General features: G+C 36.4%; 1 protein-coding gene and 1 long non-coding RNA gene across 6 annotated transcripts in view; one reads left to right on the top strand and one right to left on the bottom strand.

Annotated features, from left to right (window-relative positions):
* The window catches only part of LOC148673190 (uncharacterized), a 330,310-nt gene that overhangs the window by 271,696 nt on the left and 36,278 nt on the right, over nt 1-22,336 (bottom strand). The gene's annotated exons all lie outside the window — the stretch shown is intronic.
* pdzd2 (PDZ domain containing 2) overlaps nt 1-22,336 on the top strand; it is a 176,449-nt gene that overhangs the window by 140,102 nt on the left and 14,011 nt on the right. For 4 of the 5 annotated variants that reach the window (XM_088629525.1, XM_088629526.1, XM_088629529.1 and 1 more), the window contains 8 exons: nt 406-628; nt 5,832-5,949; nt 8,160-8,292; nt 12,394-12,481; nt 14,627-14,730; nt 15,460-15,631; nt 16,691-17,562; nt 18,454-18,598. In XM_088629525.1, coding sequence (XP_088485651.1) covers nt 406-628; nt 5,832-5,949; nt 8,160-8,292; nt 12,394-12,481; nt 14,627-14,730; nt 15,460-15,631; nt 16,691-17,562; nt 18,454-18,598 — 1,855 coding nt within the window. The remainder of the gene's footprint in view (nt 1-405; nt 629-5,831; nt 5,950-8,159; nt 8,293-12,393; nt 12,482-14,626; nt 14,731-15,459; nt 15,632-16,690; nt 17,563-18,453; nt 18,599-22,336) is intronic. The other variant, XM_088629527.1, reaches the window with a different exon arrangement.

The following is a 22,336-nucleotide window of genomic DNA, read 5'->3' as shown; positions in this document are numbered from 1 at the left end:
AAGGGATGACTAGGGTTATCTCTTTCTGTTCCAATTAGGATGCAACAAGCACACGTATGGGTCCTGTCAAAGGAGGGCACAAATTCATTCGGATTAATCAGAGGAGATAATACAGAAAACCAAATACATATTTAATCTACAGCAACTTTGTCTCATACAGGTCAATTAGTGTGACAGGCATCCAGTTTTTTTGGAACATATGAAACATATTCTTTTTGGATAATTTAGGTAGTTATTAAACCACTAGAGAAATCTATAATTCAAGAGTTTATAGAAGTATCCTTTTAATACAATTGTCAAAGGATATGTGAAACAATGAGATCAACATTTCTTGGAGGACTCTTTAAAAGGAGGGACAAAGACAGGTGAGCTGTCTTTCTAAAATGTGATGGATTGGTCCTCCAGCAGCTAAAGAAGGGGGTGGTGACCCTGACAGTGAGGACCCGATTGCGGAGCCCCAGTCTGACACCCTGCCCCACCCCCACCCTGCTTAGCCGCTCCAGCTCCCCCAACTCCAATGCCAGTGGGGGCACCCCCATCCCTCCGAGTTTCGAGGATGGAGACGCTGCCTGTAGGAAGGGTCCTGGGCCGAAGGACCGTATCATCATGGAGGTGACTCTTAACAAAGGTAAATACCCTTATATTCATCTGACTAGACAAGGTCTGAAGCTTTAGCTTTTAACTGAAGTGTGTAATGTTGCTGTGCGTATGTATGGTGACCATCAACTACTGTTCATACTATTGTAATAGTAAAGTAGGGCCATTCAGTATTTTGAAGTAAAAAAGGGCAAGAAAATAGGGCTAGGTAATTCAGTACAAACAATTTAATAACAGAGACATTTTATCTGAATTTTGAATTTACCTGGAATTGACAAGTTTCCTTCCAAAACATAATAAATAAACAAAATACACCATCTGGTAATCAGAATTTGCTACTGATAATTCTATTCTGACATTTAACCGAAGGCATCGCGATGACAGAATGTGTAGTCAACCAAAGATGTTCATAAGCTAGATTATAAGAACCAAGTGTGTCATTCTTGCAACATTCTGGTAAAACTTGCTAGTTGTATGCAGCAGTTCTGCTGATACACATTCATTGAAGGCAGACTGTCTCAGGATGAATTACTTCTTCATGTGGTTATTGGACACAGAAAAGGAAGGAAAAATGGAACAGATGCTGACAAATGAAAGGGATGTTCCAAACCCTAACATCCAGTTAACATCCCCCACAATAAACCCCCACTCTATCAAGCGATATTCATCATAATTGTGACTGGTTCTACATTTCTTTGTAATCTAAACTACATGTAGGGCATGTTATTCAATTATAATTAATGACTAAGTTTATTTTTAAGTGATCTTCTGTTTGTTTCTAAAAAAGTTTTCGTTGAACAGTATTGTCACATGGTAAAATAACATTTTACAGACATTTTTTATTCATTTTACTTACCTAAGTATTCTTGCGCTTTTCTCAGTATTCTTCTATTTACTGAAGAATTCCTTGCTACGCAAATGTGCTTTGCAACCTGAAGGGTAGAAACCTACAGTACATGCAAGCAATAAAATAAATTAATGATCACAAACCATAAACTGTATGCAGTTATGATTTTTTACATTTGAAAGCATTTTTGAGAAATACCTAGTATAGACAGTCTGTTTAACCACAAATATATCTAGCTTTGGGGTCATTTTACTTTCTACATTGGATCTATATCTCACTCTGCTTTCATCCCTCTCTTCAGCAATGGTCTCTGTCATGCACTTCTATTTTCAATCTATAATCTGGATTTCTGTCAACATTTCTCTTAAGCTCTTCACCTTGTCCTCCCTTCTTTTTTTGTCTCACTCAATGACCTTTCCTTCTCTTTTAAAATGCCTAATATGCACAAATACTTCAACACATCAACTTCAGCTTTCAGTCACCTCAATCCCTACATTATCCCACATTCCTCACTGGTTCTGCCTTGTTCTCCTCCTTCACACCTCCATCAAACTCTGACATCTCCTACTTGATCGAGGGCCATAAACTTATCACTTGCACTTAAGACCCTCACTAATCTCTTCATGGCTGCTGCCCCCAGTCTCTTTTCCTATAATTCCTCTGTTTAATCACCTCTTTGCTCTCACGCTGCTTTCCCCCTATCAAAAACACTTCTTTAGAAAAAAGTCACACTTGGTCCCTTAACCCTAGTTATCATATGATTTCTCTTCTGGCCTTTCTCTCTCAGATTCTCAAGTTGACAGTCCACTACCAGTTCTCTGACTTTCCTCTTGTACTGCTTAAGTAGATGGAAACTTCTCTCCTCTCTCTTATTGATTCTTTTCACTCAACTCATTCTACCTCACTCTCCTTTGTCTTCTGTTTTAATCCTTGTTGACCTTTTTGCTGCCTTTGACATAATGGGTCACTCTGTTGTCCTGGCAACACTCGTTGACCTAGGATTTTTTAGCATGGTCTACACCTTGTTCCCACATACTGTACCTGTTACACTGGTAAGGCTCCATCTCTGCTCCTTACCCTAAATTAGGGTAAATCTTCCCTAAGTTCACTTCCACTTGCTCCCTTGGTCCTCTCATCCCTTCCCACAGATTTTTATGTCAGTGATGCTCAGATTTTATTTTACTCCCAGTAACTCTACCTATCTCACAGCTAGTCTCTGAACTCCCATAATCTTAAACACGAAGCCCAACACCTTTTCTTCCCTTCTTCCCCTCTGTGAATCTCTTTTGCTCTTTTCCTCTTGACTCCATCATCACCCCTTCTTATCAACTATTCTACACAATTCTTATTCCAGGCCCTGGTGTTCTCCTTCCTAGGCTATTGTAACTCTATTCTAGATTGTGCTAGCTTTCTTGTCATTTTGTTTTGTATGTTATTTTAGTTGCACAATTGTTTGTTGTACTTACATGGAAACATGATTAACTCAGCTTTTTTCACATCTTAGACATATCTGCATGTCAGATTGGATGAAAGTAACTACTGAAAAACATAGTAACTTTCAGATTTGCCCCGAAGTCCTATATTTACCTGATCTCTGAGGATATAGACCTCAAAGGGAAACTGCAATGCTATTTTTATATTTCAAGGTTAGAAAGAATCGATGTTGATGAATGCATTTCAAACCACAATGAAAGTAAAATGTACACAGTAGGGTGTAATACCTCCATTTTACATCACAAAATAGGAGAAATTTCCAGATATGTGCAGCACCATATTGCTGTCATTGTAATTCAGAATGGGGCAAAACGTCCGGTGACACGAAGTGGGTCTATTACAGTGTAAACAAGCAGGCTTGTGAATGCATCACTTTTAATCCAATACAAATTATTGCTTTCGATTTTGAGACAGTTTTGCCGACAAATACTACTTGTTTTTTTTATGTGTAGATCACATTGAAACATTTCTGCAATTAAATGTCTGCTTGCTCAGCGTGGACTGATTCACTCATATATTGCATTACATTAGTCATTACAGTGACTAGTGAGCAGGAAGGGGCATTCATGTCACAATTTGCACAGACTCTCGCTCCCACCCATGGTGAGACCAGCAACAACATGGCAACTATATGGTACTTTCAAAAAGTTCGTGATTTTGTGCTTAATTCGGAATTTGTCAAATTTTGTGATACTGTCAATATATTTTGTTACCAAGATTTAATATCCGGACTGAGAAACTTGGACTGCAGTTCCCCTTTAGTACATACATACTGTATATAGTACAAGTTTGAGAGGCATGAGAAATCAAAAGATATGACAATATTATATCAATTCCATTTTGCAGAGTACTTTTTGTTATTGTAAACATTATACATTCTTTGACTTTAGAGCCATCTTTTCTCAAATAAATCTGTCTTGTACAGTTTATCTATATACACCTTGTAAGCTACATGGCTATGAAAACATTTAATTTACATCTTGCTGGGTTGCTTAAGACAACTGTTAAAATTACAACTAGTTATTTATTAAATGTTTTTTGAAAAACAAATGAAACAAATTGCAGTTAGGTTTGGAGTTACTTGCAGGTTCTGATTGAGTATTCTGTATATAATAGTTTAGGCTTGGTGAGTAAGAATAAAACCCAAAAAAACTTGGATTCCATCAGTGGAAAACAAAAGTGCACTGATCTATAGTATGTATCATCATCACTCAGTGGCAAGAATATGCTGGGAGTGAGGATTATTCTCTCATCCCCACATCTCTCACCTGCACTTCATGGGAATTTATATGCATAAAAATATAGATTCCTTATATACTGCACATATTATGAGCAATTAAAAAAATAAAGGGGGTGAAAAATAAAAACACACTGTGGACATATGTATTTAATAGGTGAAGAGTCAAGAGTCTAAAATCATATCACTGAATGTTTTGATTTTCAACAATATGCCTCTATGTGGTATTGCTATGCACATTTATTCATATCTCTGTTGAAATTGGAACAATGCATTTTAAATAATGGAATGTTTTACAGATTGGATAATGTTTTTTGCTTAAAAATGTAAAATGATATACAGTAATATTAATAGCATTGTTCAGATCAAAACCATATTTGTTTTAAATAAACAATTTATGTTCAGATAACACAAGGGTCATCCATAGTTATAACTTAGCAAAGTCACCTCTTGCAAGGAATACAGTGTCCAAACACCACCTCTAATGTGGTATGAAGGTCTGGCACTTCAGAGGGGAACTTTTTACCATTTATCCATGTACGGTTGATCAAAGTCCTTAAAAATCTTTCAACCCAGTTCCATTAGTAAACTGCCATCTTGAGTTTGAATTACAAATGTTCAATTGGGCTGAGGTATGGGGATTGAGATGGCCTGTCATTTAATTTGTGTGCAGGTAACCATTCCTTTGCCAATCTGGATATATGCTTTTAATCATTGTCATGCTGCTTCTTGGCACAAAAAACAAACAAATGTCTGGCCAGAATGTCCTGGTATGTTCAGGAGTTCCTATCTTCCTATCTTGAGGTTTCAGGACCTGTAGATTCAAAACAACCCCAAAACTCAATAGACCCCAAACAATACCGTGGGCAAGAGGTTAATCTTTTTTTAACTCTAATGAGCCTGTCCAAAAAGTTTATTTTTCATTTCATCTGACCATGAAATGGTAATTTCATTATTTCAATTTTCATCAAATTAAATTTATTAAGTCTGAGTCATCTCTTTTTTTGTGGTTTGCCCTCAGAAGAGGCATTTTCAGTGCAGCCCAGCTAGGAATACTAAATTCACGCAAGCCTCTTAAAATTGTAGTTTTCAACAATTTGCATCTTGAAGCTGACAGAAATGGAAACATACACTTGTTTAATAACCAGGGGTGATCAGAAACAATTACTGTACATCCTTTTCCTAGCAGGGTTGCTACAATACCAATAAGTTTAAATTCATTTTATGGACACTAGAATTGATTCAGCCTTTTGTGGATATTTTATTTCCATCCCCCAACTTGAGGAGGTCAAAGACCACTTTCCTGTAGTCTTTGAAGACCTTTCTGAACCTTACCATGTTGATGCTTGCTGCTATGAATGTTGAATGTTTTCAGTTAATTACCTCCTTTTAGACCCCAAGAAAACAGGAAGCCTTCAGAGGCCTCTATATAGTTCCATTGGCTTCCATTGCAATTCCAAGAGCAGAATGTTATTGTAGTACTGTATATGTACTGTATATCAGAATCTACAGAATATCAGAATAAAAAGAATCAGTTCTTCTGTATGACATTTTCCTATTTCTTTTGGTATATGAACAAATCTGTAAAGCATTGTGTCTGGGATACACTGAGGTATACAAATTAACAGTTTATTGCCCTGGTCCTTGTATGTTTAGAGCCAGGGGTTGGACTTGGAATTGGAGCCTGTTGCCTCACTTTGGAGAACAGTTTTCCAGGCATCTATATTCATAGCCTTGCGCCCGGGTCCGTGGCAAAGATGGATGGCCGGCTAAGGTGAGCTGCTTCTTCAATACACTGTATTGTATAGTTAAAAATGTTAATGTATTTACCATGCAAAGTTTTTTCTAAAATAATGATGTATTTGAATTACATTTCAGGAGCAATTGATAGGGCTTTAGTGTGCTTGGTACCTGTAGATTTATGTAGTTTTCCAGACAATATAGTAATGTTCATTAAAAACTGGTGTGTATTTAATCAGTTGCACATCCTACAATGCACAAACTGTGTTGTTTAGCCATTTCATTTATTTTGCCACTGCTCTGTTCTCCTTTTAATAATATGTATTATTGAATACATTGTATTTGATTCCAGTTTGATTAAAAAAACACACTTGTCTCTTTAAATGGATACTTATGTTTTTGTGAGATCTGAATGATTAGAATTAGAATCAAGAATGGATCATTTAATAAATAAGCAAGCACATAAACAAGGAAAGCAAACTCGGCAATAGTTTCTAGATCTCAGTTCTGCCAACAATAAGAAGGTGATTTAGCATACCAGCCTCTCAGCTCTAGAGTCCCGGGTTTCATTCCAACTTTGAGTACCTGCCTGTGTAAAGTTTATGTTTTTCCTGTGCTCACAAGGGTTTTGCTGATTTTTCCGGCCTTTACACAGTGACATGCTGCTTAGGCTGAATGACTCTAAATTGCACCCCTAGGGTATATTTATCAATTAAAAATCTTCCCACCTCATTAACCAAGCACTATCCCCCATCTGCACTATATGAGATCACACAGAGACCTCACTTTAAATGGTAATCAGGGGTCGGAGTCCTCACTATATCCCAGTTTAACTAAGGGTTTTAGTATGTTTTTTGCCACCATAAATATTGTAATATAGTCATAATTGTGTTACACTACCTATACCTACTCTCGGTTGAAAATAATACTCCTGCCAGAATTCTGCATGCTTTTCCCATCTTAGCTCCAGGCAGAGACAGACATGGTGTTTGAAATCCTCATTAAATTACTAAGAAATGAGCAGTAATAACAATTAAACAAAACCATTATTTTCCATGTATCTTCCATTATTTGCTTTATCTTAGAGAGCAAGTTCCAAAACATCTTAACCCATGTGTTTCCACTTACTGAACACCTGTGACTAGTTAGCTTTTCTCACAGGTTTATTTTCACTGTCCTCATGATTGAAGCAGCACAATTAATACAAACGTGCAATTGGGTCTGTCAGTTCTTTTCTTTGTTCATTCTGCTTGTGTTACTTAGTAACAAGTACATCACTCGCATGAATAATGCCAGTGCATCTTTCCCACTTTTGTTTTTTTAATTACAAGCTTTGTCAGTTGAAGAATGAACATTTGCTATTGCCTTTTATTATAAATTGTAGTCCTGATTTAGGGGAAACGTCAAACACCAAGGCTGCTCAAGGTTGGAGCTGGACTCAAAACACTTGCAGAATTCCAGCAAGAGTAATATATCAGTTGGTAAACAGAAATTAGAGTGAAACAGTATGAGTACTGAGTAATCAGTAGCATCTGTATTCTGTGCTTGAGAGTTTGGTGAAGCAAAGCCCTCAGAAACTGAGATGCAGATTGAAAGCAGCTCTCCTCATTTCATAATTTAAAGATTTACTGTGTTTTTGGCTGGGAAATAGAATTAACCCAAGGTAAGCTTAAGGGATTCCAAAAGAAGCAAAATAAACACTGAGAAGGCAGATCACTAAATATAGTGCTATTAATGATCTTGTTAGCTTTTTAGACTCATTCACCCACCTTATTCAACTACGACCTCTTAGTTCTGTGGGTTTGGTAAAGATGGTGTTCTTCCAGCTTGATCAAAGATTTTTAGACTGTATTAAGTTGGGGAAACTCTTTTGCTTATGATGCCTTGAACTGACACCAATGCTAACTCATTGTATTATATCAATATGGGTAATGTTGATAACTCCTGTTAATCAAATCAGTAATGACATGGCAGGAGGCTCAGAATAAATGAGTCATGTAATTTCCATTGATAAGTATAAACAAGGTAGATGTCACATGCTAGAGAAAAAGATTTCTGGTGTATCCCCCAAGATGTTCTTCAGAACCCAATCTGAGAACCACTGATGTTTTACTCTTCTAAAGATGAGCCGGTTTCCTTGTAAGTATAACGAGTCACAATGTCGGGAAAGGTAGACATTAGGACTGCAAAGAGACTGAAGTACTTGATAACCAATTCCATCCTCTCTTACTACCCCATGGATAGCCGTGGAGACCAGGTTCTAGAAGTGGACTCTGTAAGTCTGCGCCATGCTGCCCTGAGCGAAGCTTATGCCATTCTCAGTGAGTGTGGGCCCGGTCCTGTGAGTCTGATCATCAGTCGACATCCCAATCCAAAAGTAAGACTTGATTCATTTTTTTACATATGGCGTTTGTGTTGAAGCACTCTGCTTTTCTGCCACAGGCTAGAAATATCTATAGTTCTTTTGGAGGCCAAGACTGCATAAAGATAAATGTGTTATTCAGAATGAGGGAATACCGAAAGTCCATGCTGCCTATGATTTTTTAAAGCCCTGGATGACATCTTAATTTTTTTTTTCCTTGCCAAGTGAATGTGCGTGTCTCTTAAGGATAGCAAATCATATTTGATGACAGTCAAGAACAATCCCATAACAAATGTATACAGAAGGAGCACTTAGACTGGCTACAGTCCAAATAATTACTGTATATTGCTCGTTTTCCATGTTCATTCTTTAAAGAACCAAAATGCAAAAATACCTTTCAGAACTTATAGAAGGAAAGCTTGTACTCAAGCTGTGCTCCTTTAAACATGTCAGTAGTATAATTGGTTGCAGAGGCAGGACTGGTTCATGTCATGGCTTTCTACCTGTTATTGAAGAATTCATAGTCATATCTGTCACGTTTTTATTCAAACATCAGACATGCTGTAATCCTGTAAAGAAGCAGCTGTAACTTGCTCTAATTTCGGGGTTTAAAGGGAAATACTACTGACACTTTTTCCGTGGTTTTGGTCACAAATCATTAGTGGGTTCTAGAATGAATGACGTGCACTCACATTAGGTCAAAGTGGCACAAGTGCACTTTTTATTGAACAGCCAGTAATAACAATGAAACGATAACATGAAAAGACAGCTCTGCTTCATTTGTCCCCCAAGCCAGGTGAGGGAATGAATGGGAGTTTCCTGAGCACAGGAGAATCTCCCATCACGCCAAAAACCACCAGTACAGTGGGCTTCATTCACTCTCTTTCTCCACCCATGGGTGCTGCATAACCTTTGCATGCGCGTAGCTCCAGGGCCCATTTAGAGAACAGCTTGTCCCAGCAGCCGCAGACAAACAGGATTTCATCAGAAGATGCACAGAATAGTAGAAACCACAAATAACAGTAAGGTGTTGATACACAGAAGTTCTTTGGGGCTCAATATCTCTTAGTTTTATCTCTTTCAGCTACAAGAAGACTAGTGTTTATTCCATTATTATGCATAATTATCTTACTTTTTGATGAGGATACCCAAAATAAAATTCATATGAAGTCTTTCATACATACAAATTCCTCAACTTTATGTTCAGTAGTTAAGCCTGAATTTTGAACACTATATGGAGCTCATATGGGACAAGATTATTATCTGAAATTTAAGCAGAAGACTGAAGCTTCATGGAAAACAAAAAGAGTCCTAAATGTAAATATGTTACAGGAAAGAAAACAAGCAAAATCTCACATACCCTGCAACATTGCTACAGTTTGCTACAAAATTATAATTTATTTTTTCAGTGTTCAATTTTATTTCTTCACTGAAATGAGAACAGAATCTCGAGCAGTACAGCAAGTGATTCACATAAGTTGCAAGCTAATACCTTCCCTTACTCAAAGTAAGCTTTAGTGTTTCATCCCATGATCAGGCTGATACCGTCGGAGATATATTAAATCACAGAATAAACATGCCCACTCCTCAACATTACTGTAAAAATATAAATAGCTACCAGAAATTGTGAGGACTTTGTATTCTGACAAATAAAATAAAAAACATCTGACATTATTATCAGGGATTTTTACATTAACTGAAAAGTACTGGTCATTTGGTTTCAAAAAGGTACTTTTTTTCTGCCGTTTAGAATAATTTTTTTGTCACAAAACGTCTGCTAAAAATGTGATGTTGAAACATGCATTTTTTGGGATTTACAAGGTAACTTCAAATATGGCAGTGTTAATTTGTACTTCGTAAGTTTTAATAGTGTTGGTACGATAATGCACTTGAAGCAACAACTGCTGTTGTAATGGATCTACTAACCTTTTTGGCTGCCTTGTCAGTATATATTTTTATGTGATTTAAAATACTGTAGGATACTTATGATGTATGCTAATATACTACCTGCTTTGTATCCCATTAAGATGGAAGAGAGAGGTTTAAGGTCTCACATACTTTGTTTTGTTGACTCCAAATCAGTTGAAAAAATGACATTTCCTTTGAAGACAGTTTGCTTTTAGCTGAAATGCAACTTTCAATTTAATTTCAGCTTTTTGTACACATCTAATATTTATAACGATCTTCTTTACTTTGTTTAACTTTCATAAAATACTTAACATTTTTGATAATATTTCTATTAATGAGCAATACTTAGCTCTGTCTTACTGTGTTCACATTTAGCTTTTTAATATTCCCTCCCTGAAACTCCAATCCTCTTACGGCACTGACAGGAAGTAAAATATTTGCTCTACTTATGATGGAAAAAAGCATATTTCCTTTAGGGGACAAAGATTCTTTTCATAAGGTTCAATTTTCAGTGATCCCTAGCACATCTTGCATATTTAAGAAATGATAACATTGTAAACCTGATACTGAGTTTGGCTTAAATGTGTTAAGGGTGATTTAATTGGAAAGTCCCAATACTGGCACAGTTAAACAGAAAGGTTGAAATGTATACTCAGGTGGTGGGAAAGGGTGTTTTTTCTAGACATACAACAAGGTAAGGTATGTGCAAGTGAACAAACACATCAGAGCCCTTCACAGATCTGGGAGACCACATAAGATAACCTCAAAAGCAGTAGAAAGGAATTGATCTATATGTCCACAACAACCCTACACTTACAGCAGAGAATTTACCTACACGTTTTCTTTGAAAGTGTATCATATTTTCCTAAGAAAACAATGCAGAAGTTCACTCTAGGCAGGTGACACATCAATGAGTGAGGCAAAGGTGCAAACTTCTTGTCAAGAAAATACTTGAAGCATTAAGCATATGCCTAATTACAGATGCACAGGCCTGATAAGTTTTTTTTTTAACAGCATCTTATAGATCATTCAGTCAGTGTTGAATTGTTTCAAGAGTGGAACTTCAGATGGTGATAAAGCATCTCAAAGGTTTCATTGTATGTACTGTCAAGCAATAGTGGCAGTTCTATTTTGGTTTAGGCCTACTGCCACTCTTCAGAGGCCAGAAGCCTTTGTGTAACTGTAGAAATTGCTTTTGCTTCGCCGAAATGATGCCCCGCAGTCTAAGGATGTCTGGACATTGTCTAAGATGAAGCCTGAACAACAATCCAAAGCTCACGGCCAAATAAATTTTGTAAAGCGTAAATGGACCAAAGTGCAGCACTGGTCTTTCAGATTACCGGACTGCAAGGTACTTGTAGCAAGTATGATAGTATGTAGCAAGTGACTCATAGCAACTTATTTGCATGCTGTAACAGTGACCAATGAGTACCTTCTTTAATTGTAGACCAGAGGCATTCTTTCTGGGATTTGAACTCATGACCATTTGATCTGAAGTCCAAAGACCTTACTACTAAAATGTAGCTCAGCATATTTACACACAAAAACATACAAAATGTAATTTTTGTTTTTGTTTTACTATGAAATTGGCTTGTTTTGCATAATTGGTATGGTTGGATTAGCACCATTGTGTTCAACACCGGTGTGTACTCCAAAGGAATCCCCTAGATAGGTTTTTATTGCTTGGCACCATCTGGTGGTCATATCCAGTATTATGTAGAAAATGTGATTTTATGATTTTCTATTTCTGACCAAATGTCAGAGTGTTTCATATTAGCTCTACATTTTACTTCATTAATTTCATTTGACATCATTTGAGTTCTTGGAGGTCTTAACCTCAGCTTTTTCAATTAAATCATTACAATACCCACTAAGTTGCCATAGTAATAATATAACACAATTTAACTTTAGGATTTGTGTATATGAACAATAAATGCAATAAGCAAGCTTCTCATTTTAATTAATTTATTTTTTCTTTGTACTTGACCATGATTCACTGTGTGACTGAATACATGAAACATTAACTTTAATCACCTGTGCTGATGGTTGGATTGATTTTCTTCCAAATAAATCTACAACTGTCTGAAGGCCCTCCTGGAGCTGTGCTGAAGAATGCAATAATAGATCTGTGTCATAGCAGCATATATATATATATATGAAAGGAAAACAATTTCCTTTCATTTTTTTAATCTTTTTTTTGTCTTTTAGGTTTCTGAACAAGAGATGGATGAGGCAATTGCACGCACCACACACAGGGAAAGCCTGTGCAAAGATGGTCATTCTGCTCATGTTCTCGGTATGTTAAAGCAACCAGTTGTTTCTTGTTAACATTAAAGTCAAAAGGTTTGAGGACTCTAGACCTGAGCCCCCTACCATCTGTATCTGTTTATAACTATCTTCTCCATATGTACAGGGGCACATTCATCTGAATCTGCTGTATGCACAGTATTCTGTGAGAAACTATTTGCCTGAATTGGTTCATGAAATCTTAGATAAGAGCACATTAAAGTCTGAGCTAAGGTTAATACTGCTTTAATGAAAATAGTGAGAAGTTAAAATGAGAGATATTTATGGTTCTAAAGACTGAACAACCATATGTAAAGAGTTGCTGTAAACTCATGATTAGAGAACTGACACTGATAAAGACAGCGGGTTTGATTGCAAGTCCTATTACTGTAGTAGTTTTGACAGATGTCTTAACGTGCTGTGAAGAGTAAGAAATGGGAGGTTGCTATGCTGCTGAATGAGCCATGTTTGTCACAGACTTCCTTTCTCATTTTGGTTCATAATCATGGTTGTAGTAATAGATACTTTATTGATCCCGTGAGGGAAATTGCAGTGCAACAGCAGCTTAACACAGACAACACAGCACAGTGTCAAGTAATAGTGAAAATAAAGAAGGAAACAGCATTCAAAGTACAGGCGTGGGTCCCTCCAAAAGAAAAAAAAAGCCTTTGAAACACTTCATAATACCGGTACATTTAAATATATGCTAAATATACTAAAATTACTATATTATACACTGTAAGAATAAGACTCGTTCTAAGTAACTTAGGTGTAGCAGCACATACTGTAAAGTCACATTGGTGAACATATAATTACAACACAAGCTAGAGACATATAGTCTGCCTTTCTAGCTGCAAATGCTGGTGTTACTGTATAATGGCATATGTATACTTACACACAAACTTATACTGAATATATCACTTGAAACACCGCACATCACATTGTTAATTACTATATAAATAGATTGTAATTAAAGCACTGCACATCACATTGTTAATTACTATATAAATAGATTGTAATTAAAGTCTTATTTACGCATCTGCATTGTAACGTGTTTCTAAAGCTACTATAGGCCACTACATAACTTGAAGACTAGTCAAATGTAACTTAATAACCATTGCAGTCTGACTGAAAAATGTGAAAATGTTGAAATCAAGTTCAGAATACCTTAAGTATATAGGAGTATTTAATTTAAGGTGTTTTCAAAAACAAAGACAGACTGAAAGTTTCATTTCAAATATTTACTGCAAAGAATACACTAAGGAAAAAAATACATACAGGATGTGTTTTTTGCTTCCATTGTTCCAGATCATTTTGCTGTTCTCCCCAGAATTACTGACAAGCTGTGTGAATCGCTCAACCACTAAACATAGATTCTACCTGGAGTCTTGTATTTACCCTCAAGCTTTCTTTTGCATTTATTAAAATTATGAATGAAGAAAGTTGGAACCTTAGCCAAACTGTCTGTTGATGATTGGTCAAGCATGGGCTCTAACTCAGCAGAATAATGTGTGTTTGTTTGTATATCTCCTAAACAATGTTAGAAGAATAACTCATAGTACTTTATAACCCCCAAATCATTAATCTTCATCGTTGTACCAGGGAACACAAGTGGGAACATTAAAGCATGATTTAAGTAGGCAGATGATGAAATGTGTTTAGACTGCAAACATAGCTGGATTTCTCAACAGCTGCAAAATTGCCATGCTTAGTTGATTTGAAGAATTTTATTAATTCCTCCTCATTGCTAAGAAAGTGGTAGCATTGGTACATTCCCATATCAGTGTCCATTAGCTATTCCAGTCATTTTTGTTTGCTACCAATACTGTTTTTTATCATGTTCTATGCTGGAATCTTCTCTTTTCCTTGCATGAAAAGAGCGGAGGTGTGCAGGGTCTCTTCACTAGTAAATAACTTGGATTTGGCTCACCTCGACTGGCTATGAAAGTCACCCAGTGTAGCCCTACTTTTTGTCTAGAAAATATGAAGTTTGCTGTTGTAGATGCACTCCCCTGGAGAAGGGCATTATGACTTACGGGAAAGGAGTAGAAACTTATAATGCCATGCTTTTTGATTTGAGTTTTTGATTGGTCAACAAATGTTCATTGGAAGAGTTCTACTAGTATCTAGCTAACATCTTGTTTTCTTTCCTTAGGTTTGCCCTCTAAGAGCCCCTCTCCGACAGTGAAAGCTAAGCAAAGCGATGGGTCCACTTCTCTAAGCTGGACAATGAAACGGTTCCTTGAACCAGCCAGCCGGGTAACTAGAGTCATCTAGACAACAGAAAAAATGCAGATTGAACAATACAAGTTAATAGATTATTCCATGATGAAAAGAGAAGAAAAGAAACAAGCGTAAAAGAATAAACCTTTACTTGTTCCTTTGCAGCCTACGCATGCTGCCACAGCTACCTACTTGAACTACTTCAAGATAATATATATTGACATTGTAAAACAATCTTAAATTGTTACCTAAAAATTCCATATATTTAGATTTATATCAATAAGATATAACAGATGTTCTAAAGATCTCTTATCTATCCTAATGTTTGACTTTCAAAGTAATGTTCAGAGATACAGTGGTTGAACACAGAAGGAGACAAGTCCATTTTTTTCTTTTCAAAGATTCCTGTACATGTTAGTTTCTTGTATTTAAAATTGACAAGAAATGTTAGTATCAAATCTCATAAATCTAATGGTACTGCATGTATATTTTTCAAATGTTTATTTCAGTATGCTTTTGCTCATTTCATTGTCTTTTAATTTTTTAAATGGGAAATACTTCATAAATAAAAAATGCTGTGTTCTTTAGTGTCCAGAGTTAACAAAGAGTCCCAAATGAGAAGTTTTAGATCATATTACCCTTAAAGTAACATTAACCCTTACCTATTTAACATGCCAAATATCAAATCCTAACTTACTTTACTTGACATGTTCTAATTGTATTAATCTGTTATAATATTAACTTTTTATATTTTACTGTGTGCAGCAAGGGTCACTGAGTTCAGAAGCAGAACTCTCTCAGTACTTCTCACATGATGTCCCTAGCCAGTCCTCTCTCTCTGAAACCATGGTAACGGGGTCCAGTGATGAGGAACTGCTACGTCACAAGAGCTGCGGCACCTCATTGGACGATACTATAGCTCCATCCCTTAACCTAAGTACGTATCCCTCCTCTCAGAATTTAAAATGTTTTTCAGTGATGAAACATATAAGCTATAAACACGTAATTTTTTGTTTTTACTTTTTAGTGAAAACTATTGCCCTTTCAATACTGAAACAGAAAAGAAATATATGTAATAAAAAATAGATTAGTAACATTTTTTTTTTTAAAAGTCAGAGACCAAAGCAAACAAACAAACAAAAATACAGAAGATACAGAGATAACAGAAAATGTATTATGCATTTTATATTAAGCTTACCTCATATATCACATTACTCATTCCACCTTAATGTAACTTGCCAATTTCCAGCTATATTTTCCAGATCATTAGGGAGTCAGGCCAGGAAAGGCTAATATGAATAATTATGAAATATTTTCAGAAATTACTTCTCATCCTTTCTTGCAAATCCTTTCAGCTTTTCTAGGGTACAACTATAAAACTCTATATGCCACTGATTCATAGTCGTTGGATTAATTTAAATTATTTAGAATGCTTTTTTTACAAAACTAATCATTTTTTTGCATGTTTTAGCCGAAATAGGTTCCTAATAGGTCAGTTGTCGAGCCACAGATCTGTTGTTTAGCATTTGTTGCTAATTTTTGCTTTATCTTACTTGTACAAGTTAGCTCTTAGTTGACAAGTCCAAAATAAGTGTATACTGTATGTACGTTTCAGTGTGATTTATAGCAGTTATGGTTGCCAGCTGTCTGGTTTCTGGCATTTTTTTCAGTGCCCTTTACCAATTGTCACCTATAATTTTATCTTTATTTTTTATTGCCAAAGGCTAGGCACAGATTATTATGATGTAATAGAGGGATAACTGTTTTATGGTTATATGTTAACAGCTCATTAATAAGTTACTGAAACAGAAGAAATAACTTGCATTTAGTGGGGAAATTAATGGGCTATGTCTTTTTTGTGTTTTGCATCATGACATGAGAAATACTAACTGCAAATACATTTTAAATGTCCATAGCCCTACATCTGTCATCCACATGTGTTAAATACTATGTGTGTCAGAGTTTCTGCACAGAACCATTTTACTCCTCTTCACAGCATTCAAGGAGCAAGTCTATGTCAGTGTGGATGCAGGCAACGTCTCTCCATCGGGCAGCGGAAGAGCTTCTGTGCCCCTGAACAAGCACGTGGAGGCTGCCCGGCAGGCCAGTCTAGGAAGCAGTCCCAAATCTGTCCGCAGCCCGTTGCTGAGGCAACGCCGCGTCATCTGCTATGAGGATTTGGTCAGCGATGAAGAGATCGAGCCGCCACAGGTGGAGGAGACAGGAGCCATGGCTCTGTACAGAAGGACCAGGCAGGGTGGGGCGGAAGGCGAGAGAATGCCAGAGGAGGATTCTGGGATCATCATTGCCACCTCTTCAGTGGAGGTGGATGATGAAAGTCAGGATGGGGGAGAGCTGCGCAGGAACTTCAGCAGCGAGGCTCCAACACCTCTCTACGGCAGCTCCCTGGAGTCAGAGGATGGGGGAGGGGCTGAGCAGCCGCCACTGGGAACGGAGTCTCCCTTCATGCCAATTTGCTCCTTTGAATATGATGGTGGCACTGGGAGCAGCAACCTGGGGGTTAAGAAGGACCCCTACCGTGAGGGCCAGCTAGAGTCCAAGCGCTCTCCCAAACTGGAGCACAAAGCTGTGACTCGAGTTAAAAGTATGATGAGCATCGAGTGCCCCAACTTGCCTCACCGCCCCAAGAATGAGGAGCAGCAGTCCCAGGCGGGGATCAGACCTGTGGCCAGGCCCCTGCCCCACAGCAGAAAATCTGAAAGCTGCGATTCTGCTGGGGCCTATACTGTAGAAACAGTTGTCCTCCACAGGAAAGTGACAGAGTCCTTTGGCTTGGATTTGGAGATCAAGTCCTCTCCTCTGAAGGTGTTGATAACGGGTTTGAGGCCAGGAGGTGCCGCTGAGAGAGTATGCAATATTTATCTATGTTATATATGTTTTTAAGTGCATGTTCAATCAATATCTGAGTTATGAGTCATTGCTTTATATAAGAAGACTTTTGAGTTCCTCATATAACATTTATTGCATAATGAATTAGTCATCAAGTGAAATCTGTCACGTCATGCTTGCTGTATTTCTCTCCCAGTGCTATCAAAGATTTACTGGTGGGAATGAAGCATTAGAAATTACTGTAACTACATTACAGTTTGTTTATTTTAGATGCTAGCAACCTTTTGTTTTATGATAATCATTCATAAAGTTTTAGTTCCACATTTATAAAACAGACATCTGATTAAAACCCCTGGGAATATTTCCTTGTGCACAACAGTGCAACAGTGAAGCATTTTTTCAGAAAACATTTTAAAAATAAACACACATTATATGTTATATGTTACTATAGTTGGAGTTTCCTTTTTAAAGAATTGTTTAATATTCTGGGATTATCATTAAGATAACACAGAACAGCATTTTAAGGGTCGGAAAGCTGCAAGAATATCTGGACTCTGAATTGAAGCTGACTTTTAATGTATACTTTAGAGTCTGGATTTCTTATTATACATTACCATTTTATGATATCACGTAAAGAGTTAAATGTATGGATTTTGTTGCATTCATGAAATATTTATCAACTGGCAAACACATTCTCAATTTAGAACTTTGCAACTGCATTGCAACAGTTTTTGTGGATCACAAATGTAATGTTCAATTTTACTTTTTTTTTACAAATGGAAGCAAAGTCCTGGAACCCCTCCTAAGTACATAGGTCATTTTCTTTTAATTACCACAGACCTTACCCTTTGCTTGTGTTGATCTGGCATTGCTTTTCTGTATTATTCAGCTGTTTTATGATACTTTCAGGAATCTATGGGCAGACTGAGCATTGGTGATGAGATTGTATCGATTGGCAGCACCCCAATCAGCTGCTCATCGTATCAGGATGTTTGTAACCTCATGCAGAGCCTTCCAGTAGCTCTTACATTAGATGTGAAAAAGACAGTTTCAGGTAAGAACAGATTTTTTTTTTGTTCTTTCTGGTAAATATCCAGATTTACGAGACGTTAGATGATGTTTCCACTTGAAAGTTGTTGGTAGACTCAGATTTGCCTATTATAATAATAATTTAATTATAATAATTATTCTAATAATATTATTCTAAAATAGGGAATGTTGAGATTTCCACACATCATCTGAACATGAATGCAAATGATGGTTGAACCAGCAGTATCTTTTGACAACGTTGCATTTACAGAAAAGTAATGTGTAAGAGGGATTTTTTTGGATAGGGACTGAAGTATTTTTTTTTTGTAAATCTGTTATTTTCCCTAAAATAGCATTGTCACATTTGTTTCTGCAGCCTGCAGGTAAGTCTGTAGGTTCTGTACATGATCTTTTTTTTTTTTGCGCTACGTGACATGTATTTAACATCTCATTAAAAAATATAATTAAAGAGCTATTAAAAATTTAAATTGCATTTCAAATAAAAGGCAAAACTCAGTATGTGAGTACACAAAATATATTGCTTTTCTTACTACTATTAACAAGAAAAGCTTCTAATCCCAAATGTTCTGTAATGTTCTGATCACAGTAAATGTGATCTATCTGTAGACATCCTGTATACTGTACTTTCCTTTCCTAAAGAGTCTGTAGTGCTCCGTTATATTCTTTTGACATTTTATACATGTTGAAAAATACATTTTTGTACACCTCAGGTATTGAAACTGGATTCTCCTTTATGAATTTGAGTTGATTTGAACCATGTAGAATGTTACTCATTAGAGCTACCTTTCTGTAGCAAAGATCAGCATAATAGGGTTTGAGTCTATTTGGAGCCTACACGGTTGAAAATAAAGAGGTCAATCTGTCTTTCTCCATGCTGCGCAATGAAGTAGGAGCACAACAGGCTTTTCCATGCTGGCAGTACCCTTCTCCGCCAGAAAGGGAACTGCAAGCAGCTGCCTTTGTTTCAATGGTGATTATTTCATTATTTTATTCATTTATTGTGATAATAATCATTTAATATTTCTGTGTTTGTAATTGCGGTACACTATTTTCTTTCTTCTTAATCACCACTTAGGGTAAGTAAAGCAGTGTTCTGGCCTTCTCTCCAGGTATCTCTAGGGACTGGTCTCAGGTGGAAGTCTTTGGCGTTAGGGTCTGATATTTTGATATCCTGCCTTCTTTATGCATTGTGTTTAAAAATATGTATTTAGGCTGCTTGTAATGTGATTTTAAATAGTGGACAGGATTTATAAAGACCTGGTAGGAAGCTGCTATCATCCATTTTTGTGCATAGATTATTTCCAGACTGCATTTGAGCTGAATGTATGCATTTCGTAATGAAGGTTTATGCTTTTGCATCTGTAGTCTGGGATGTCTGATGAAGGCATTGTGTTCCTTCATGAATTCTTTTAGACTCTTGCTGCCATTGGCTGCTCTAGAATGTGAGGTAGTTCTGTATGCATTTTATAGTTGCTCAAAAGCCAGGTGTGTTGTGCGGTAGTTCTATCATTATTATTAGTTTTGTGTTTTGATCCCCAAGTGAAGGGAAATCTTTGCTGATAGTGTCTGTTGGTTTGAGTGATGGTTTGATGTGGTCCCTGGTAGAATTAATCTGATTTCTTTTGTTTTTAAGAAATATGGGAAGATACATTTACTTTCTCTTATTTAAAGTTATACTTAATAACCTGTGTTGCTTTCTTTGCTGTATTGTATTGCATTCAGGAGCACAATTGTAATATTTTTAATTAAAAATATTGGAAGACCCTCTGCTTAGTCCATGTGTAGGATTGGATCACTCTCTTCACAAAGGACCTGCCTCTGGTATCAGATATTCTGAAGATGTTGTCCCATCTGTGGAGACTCTATAACTCTATAATGGAGACCCTCCTATCCATTTAATTGAACCTTAAACGAAATCAATGTTTTATCCTCTATTGTTTTCATAACATTAATTGTTTTCATTACTAAAAAATGATATAATAACTATAAAAATACAAAACATACTGGTAGGTTAATCGGCTTCTGGAAAAATTGGCTCTAGTGTGAATGTGTGTGATTGCGTTTGTGTCTGTCTGCCCTGAGAATGACTAGTGTCCTGCCTAGGGTGTACCCACCCTGTATCTGTTACTTGCTGAGGTAGGCCCCAGCTCCCCCACAACCCTGAACTGGAAGTTAGAAAATGGATGGATATATAATTTTCATCTCCTGCAAAGTTTCTGGTTTCAAGTAAAATGACATTTCTAACTGTAAGAGAACATCAAACAAAATGTTGGTACATGGTTGGGATGTACAGAAGACTGTGCACCATATATGAAGACTTCCTTCCTTGAATAGACAGGTTTTATTTTAAAAAAGCCAATCACCAGTTTTCTCTTGAGTGAGAAGATGAAAGTGAAATAAAGTCCATTTATGTACTAGACGGTTTTTCTTTTTCATAACGGGGAATTGAGAAGCGGCTGTTTTTTGCCTATATCCATGGATATCAAGGGGAAGAAGGATTTCATCAGGTTTCTTCAGTAGGCAAGCAAATAAAAAACTCCAATGTTGTCTCCCTTACATAAGTATTGGGATATCGGACAGTATCTGCAGTGACATGTCTTAATTTGTCCATGAAGATACCATTGCTATGCTGAATTTCTACTTCCATAAGCCCTTGCTAATCCATATGAGACAAAAAGAGTTTACTGCAATAAAAAAATGTTATTTTATATACTTATATATTATAAGTATCTAAAAATTATTAGACTGAAAAATAATATATATATATGTTTTAAATAAAAAATACATATTTTCTGAGACATAAGTATTCTATTTCCAAGAAAGCAGTACCCTGTTCTATATGTATACTTTCAGATAGATGTTCAGGAATATGCACAAAAATGTGAATGCATAGACCGTTACCTTAATCATATTCCTTTTTCCCACTGTTCAGTTGAAAACTGTTTATGGCACACATCTTCATGTACTGGACTCTGATCATTCACATTACATAAGGAAGAAAAAAACAAAAGCTGAAAGATCATTGTGATGTAACTTTTGAGTACAACCTCACAGGTCGAACAGTAAATTATCAGCAAGGAGGATCTCTGTAGGAATCACAGAAAAAATAAAGGTTACTCTGTTTTGTTTAATACAATCACAAAATATGTTTAGGCAGGAAATGTGGAAGGTTGTCAAGAAAATGTCGCTTATTGCTATTGCTATTTATTTATTACATAAGGACACGTACAGGAAGTGGAGTCTAAGTAACCCATAGATATCTACTGGGGGAATTTGATTTATGTTAAAGAATGTGTCTGGGTATTTTGAGGTCTCAAAGTTAATTGCATCTGTTTCATTAATTGCATTAATCTGCATCTGTTTCTAATAACATCTTCCATACTTTTTAAATGTCATGTGGTGGTTACATATAAAATAAAATAACTTCTACCTTGCAATGGTGAAATAAATTGTCGAATATTTTGGAAATCCGAAGCAGTAGCTGCAAGGAAGCTAAAGAAAACTTAAAATTAAGTAAGTTAGAAAAGCTAAAATCTTAATGTTAATGTCACTGAGGTGTGCATTGGCTGTTTTCTTTGATAAAGTCCAGATGCATGTATGGAGAAAATAATATAATACAATTTTAACTTTCATGCAAGGAGTTCATTAATTTGAAAATAATTTTTCAACCACCTGCTGTAACAAGGTCTGTCACATCCTATTGTCTGGTTTGGCTAATATAATTATGGTGATTAATAATATG

The sequence above is a fragment of the Lepisosteus platostomus genome, chromosome 4, assembly GCF_059453375.1.
Source record: "Lepisosteus platostomus isolate fLepPlt1 chromosome 4, fLepPlt1.hap1, whole genome shotgun sequence".
Classification (NCBI taxonomy): domain Eukaryota; kingdom Metazoa; phylum Chordata; class Actinopteri; order Semionotiformes; family Lepisosteidae; genus Lepisosteus; species Lepisosteus platostomus.
The sequence above is the reverse complement of the archived record's forward strand: the minus strand, read 5'-3'. Positions and strand labels throughout refer to the sequence as shown.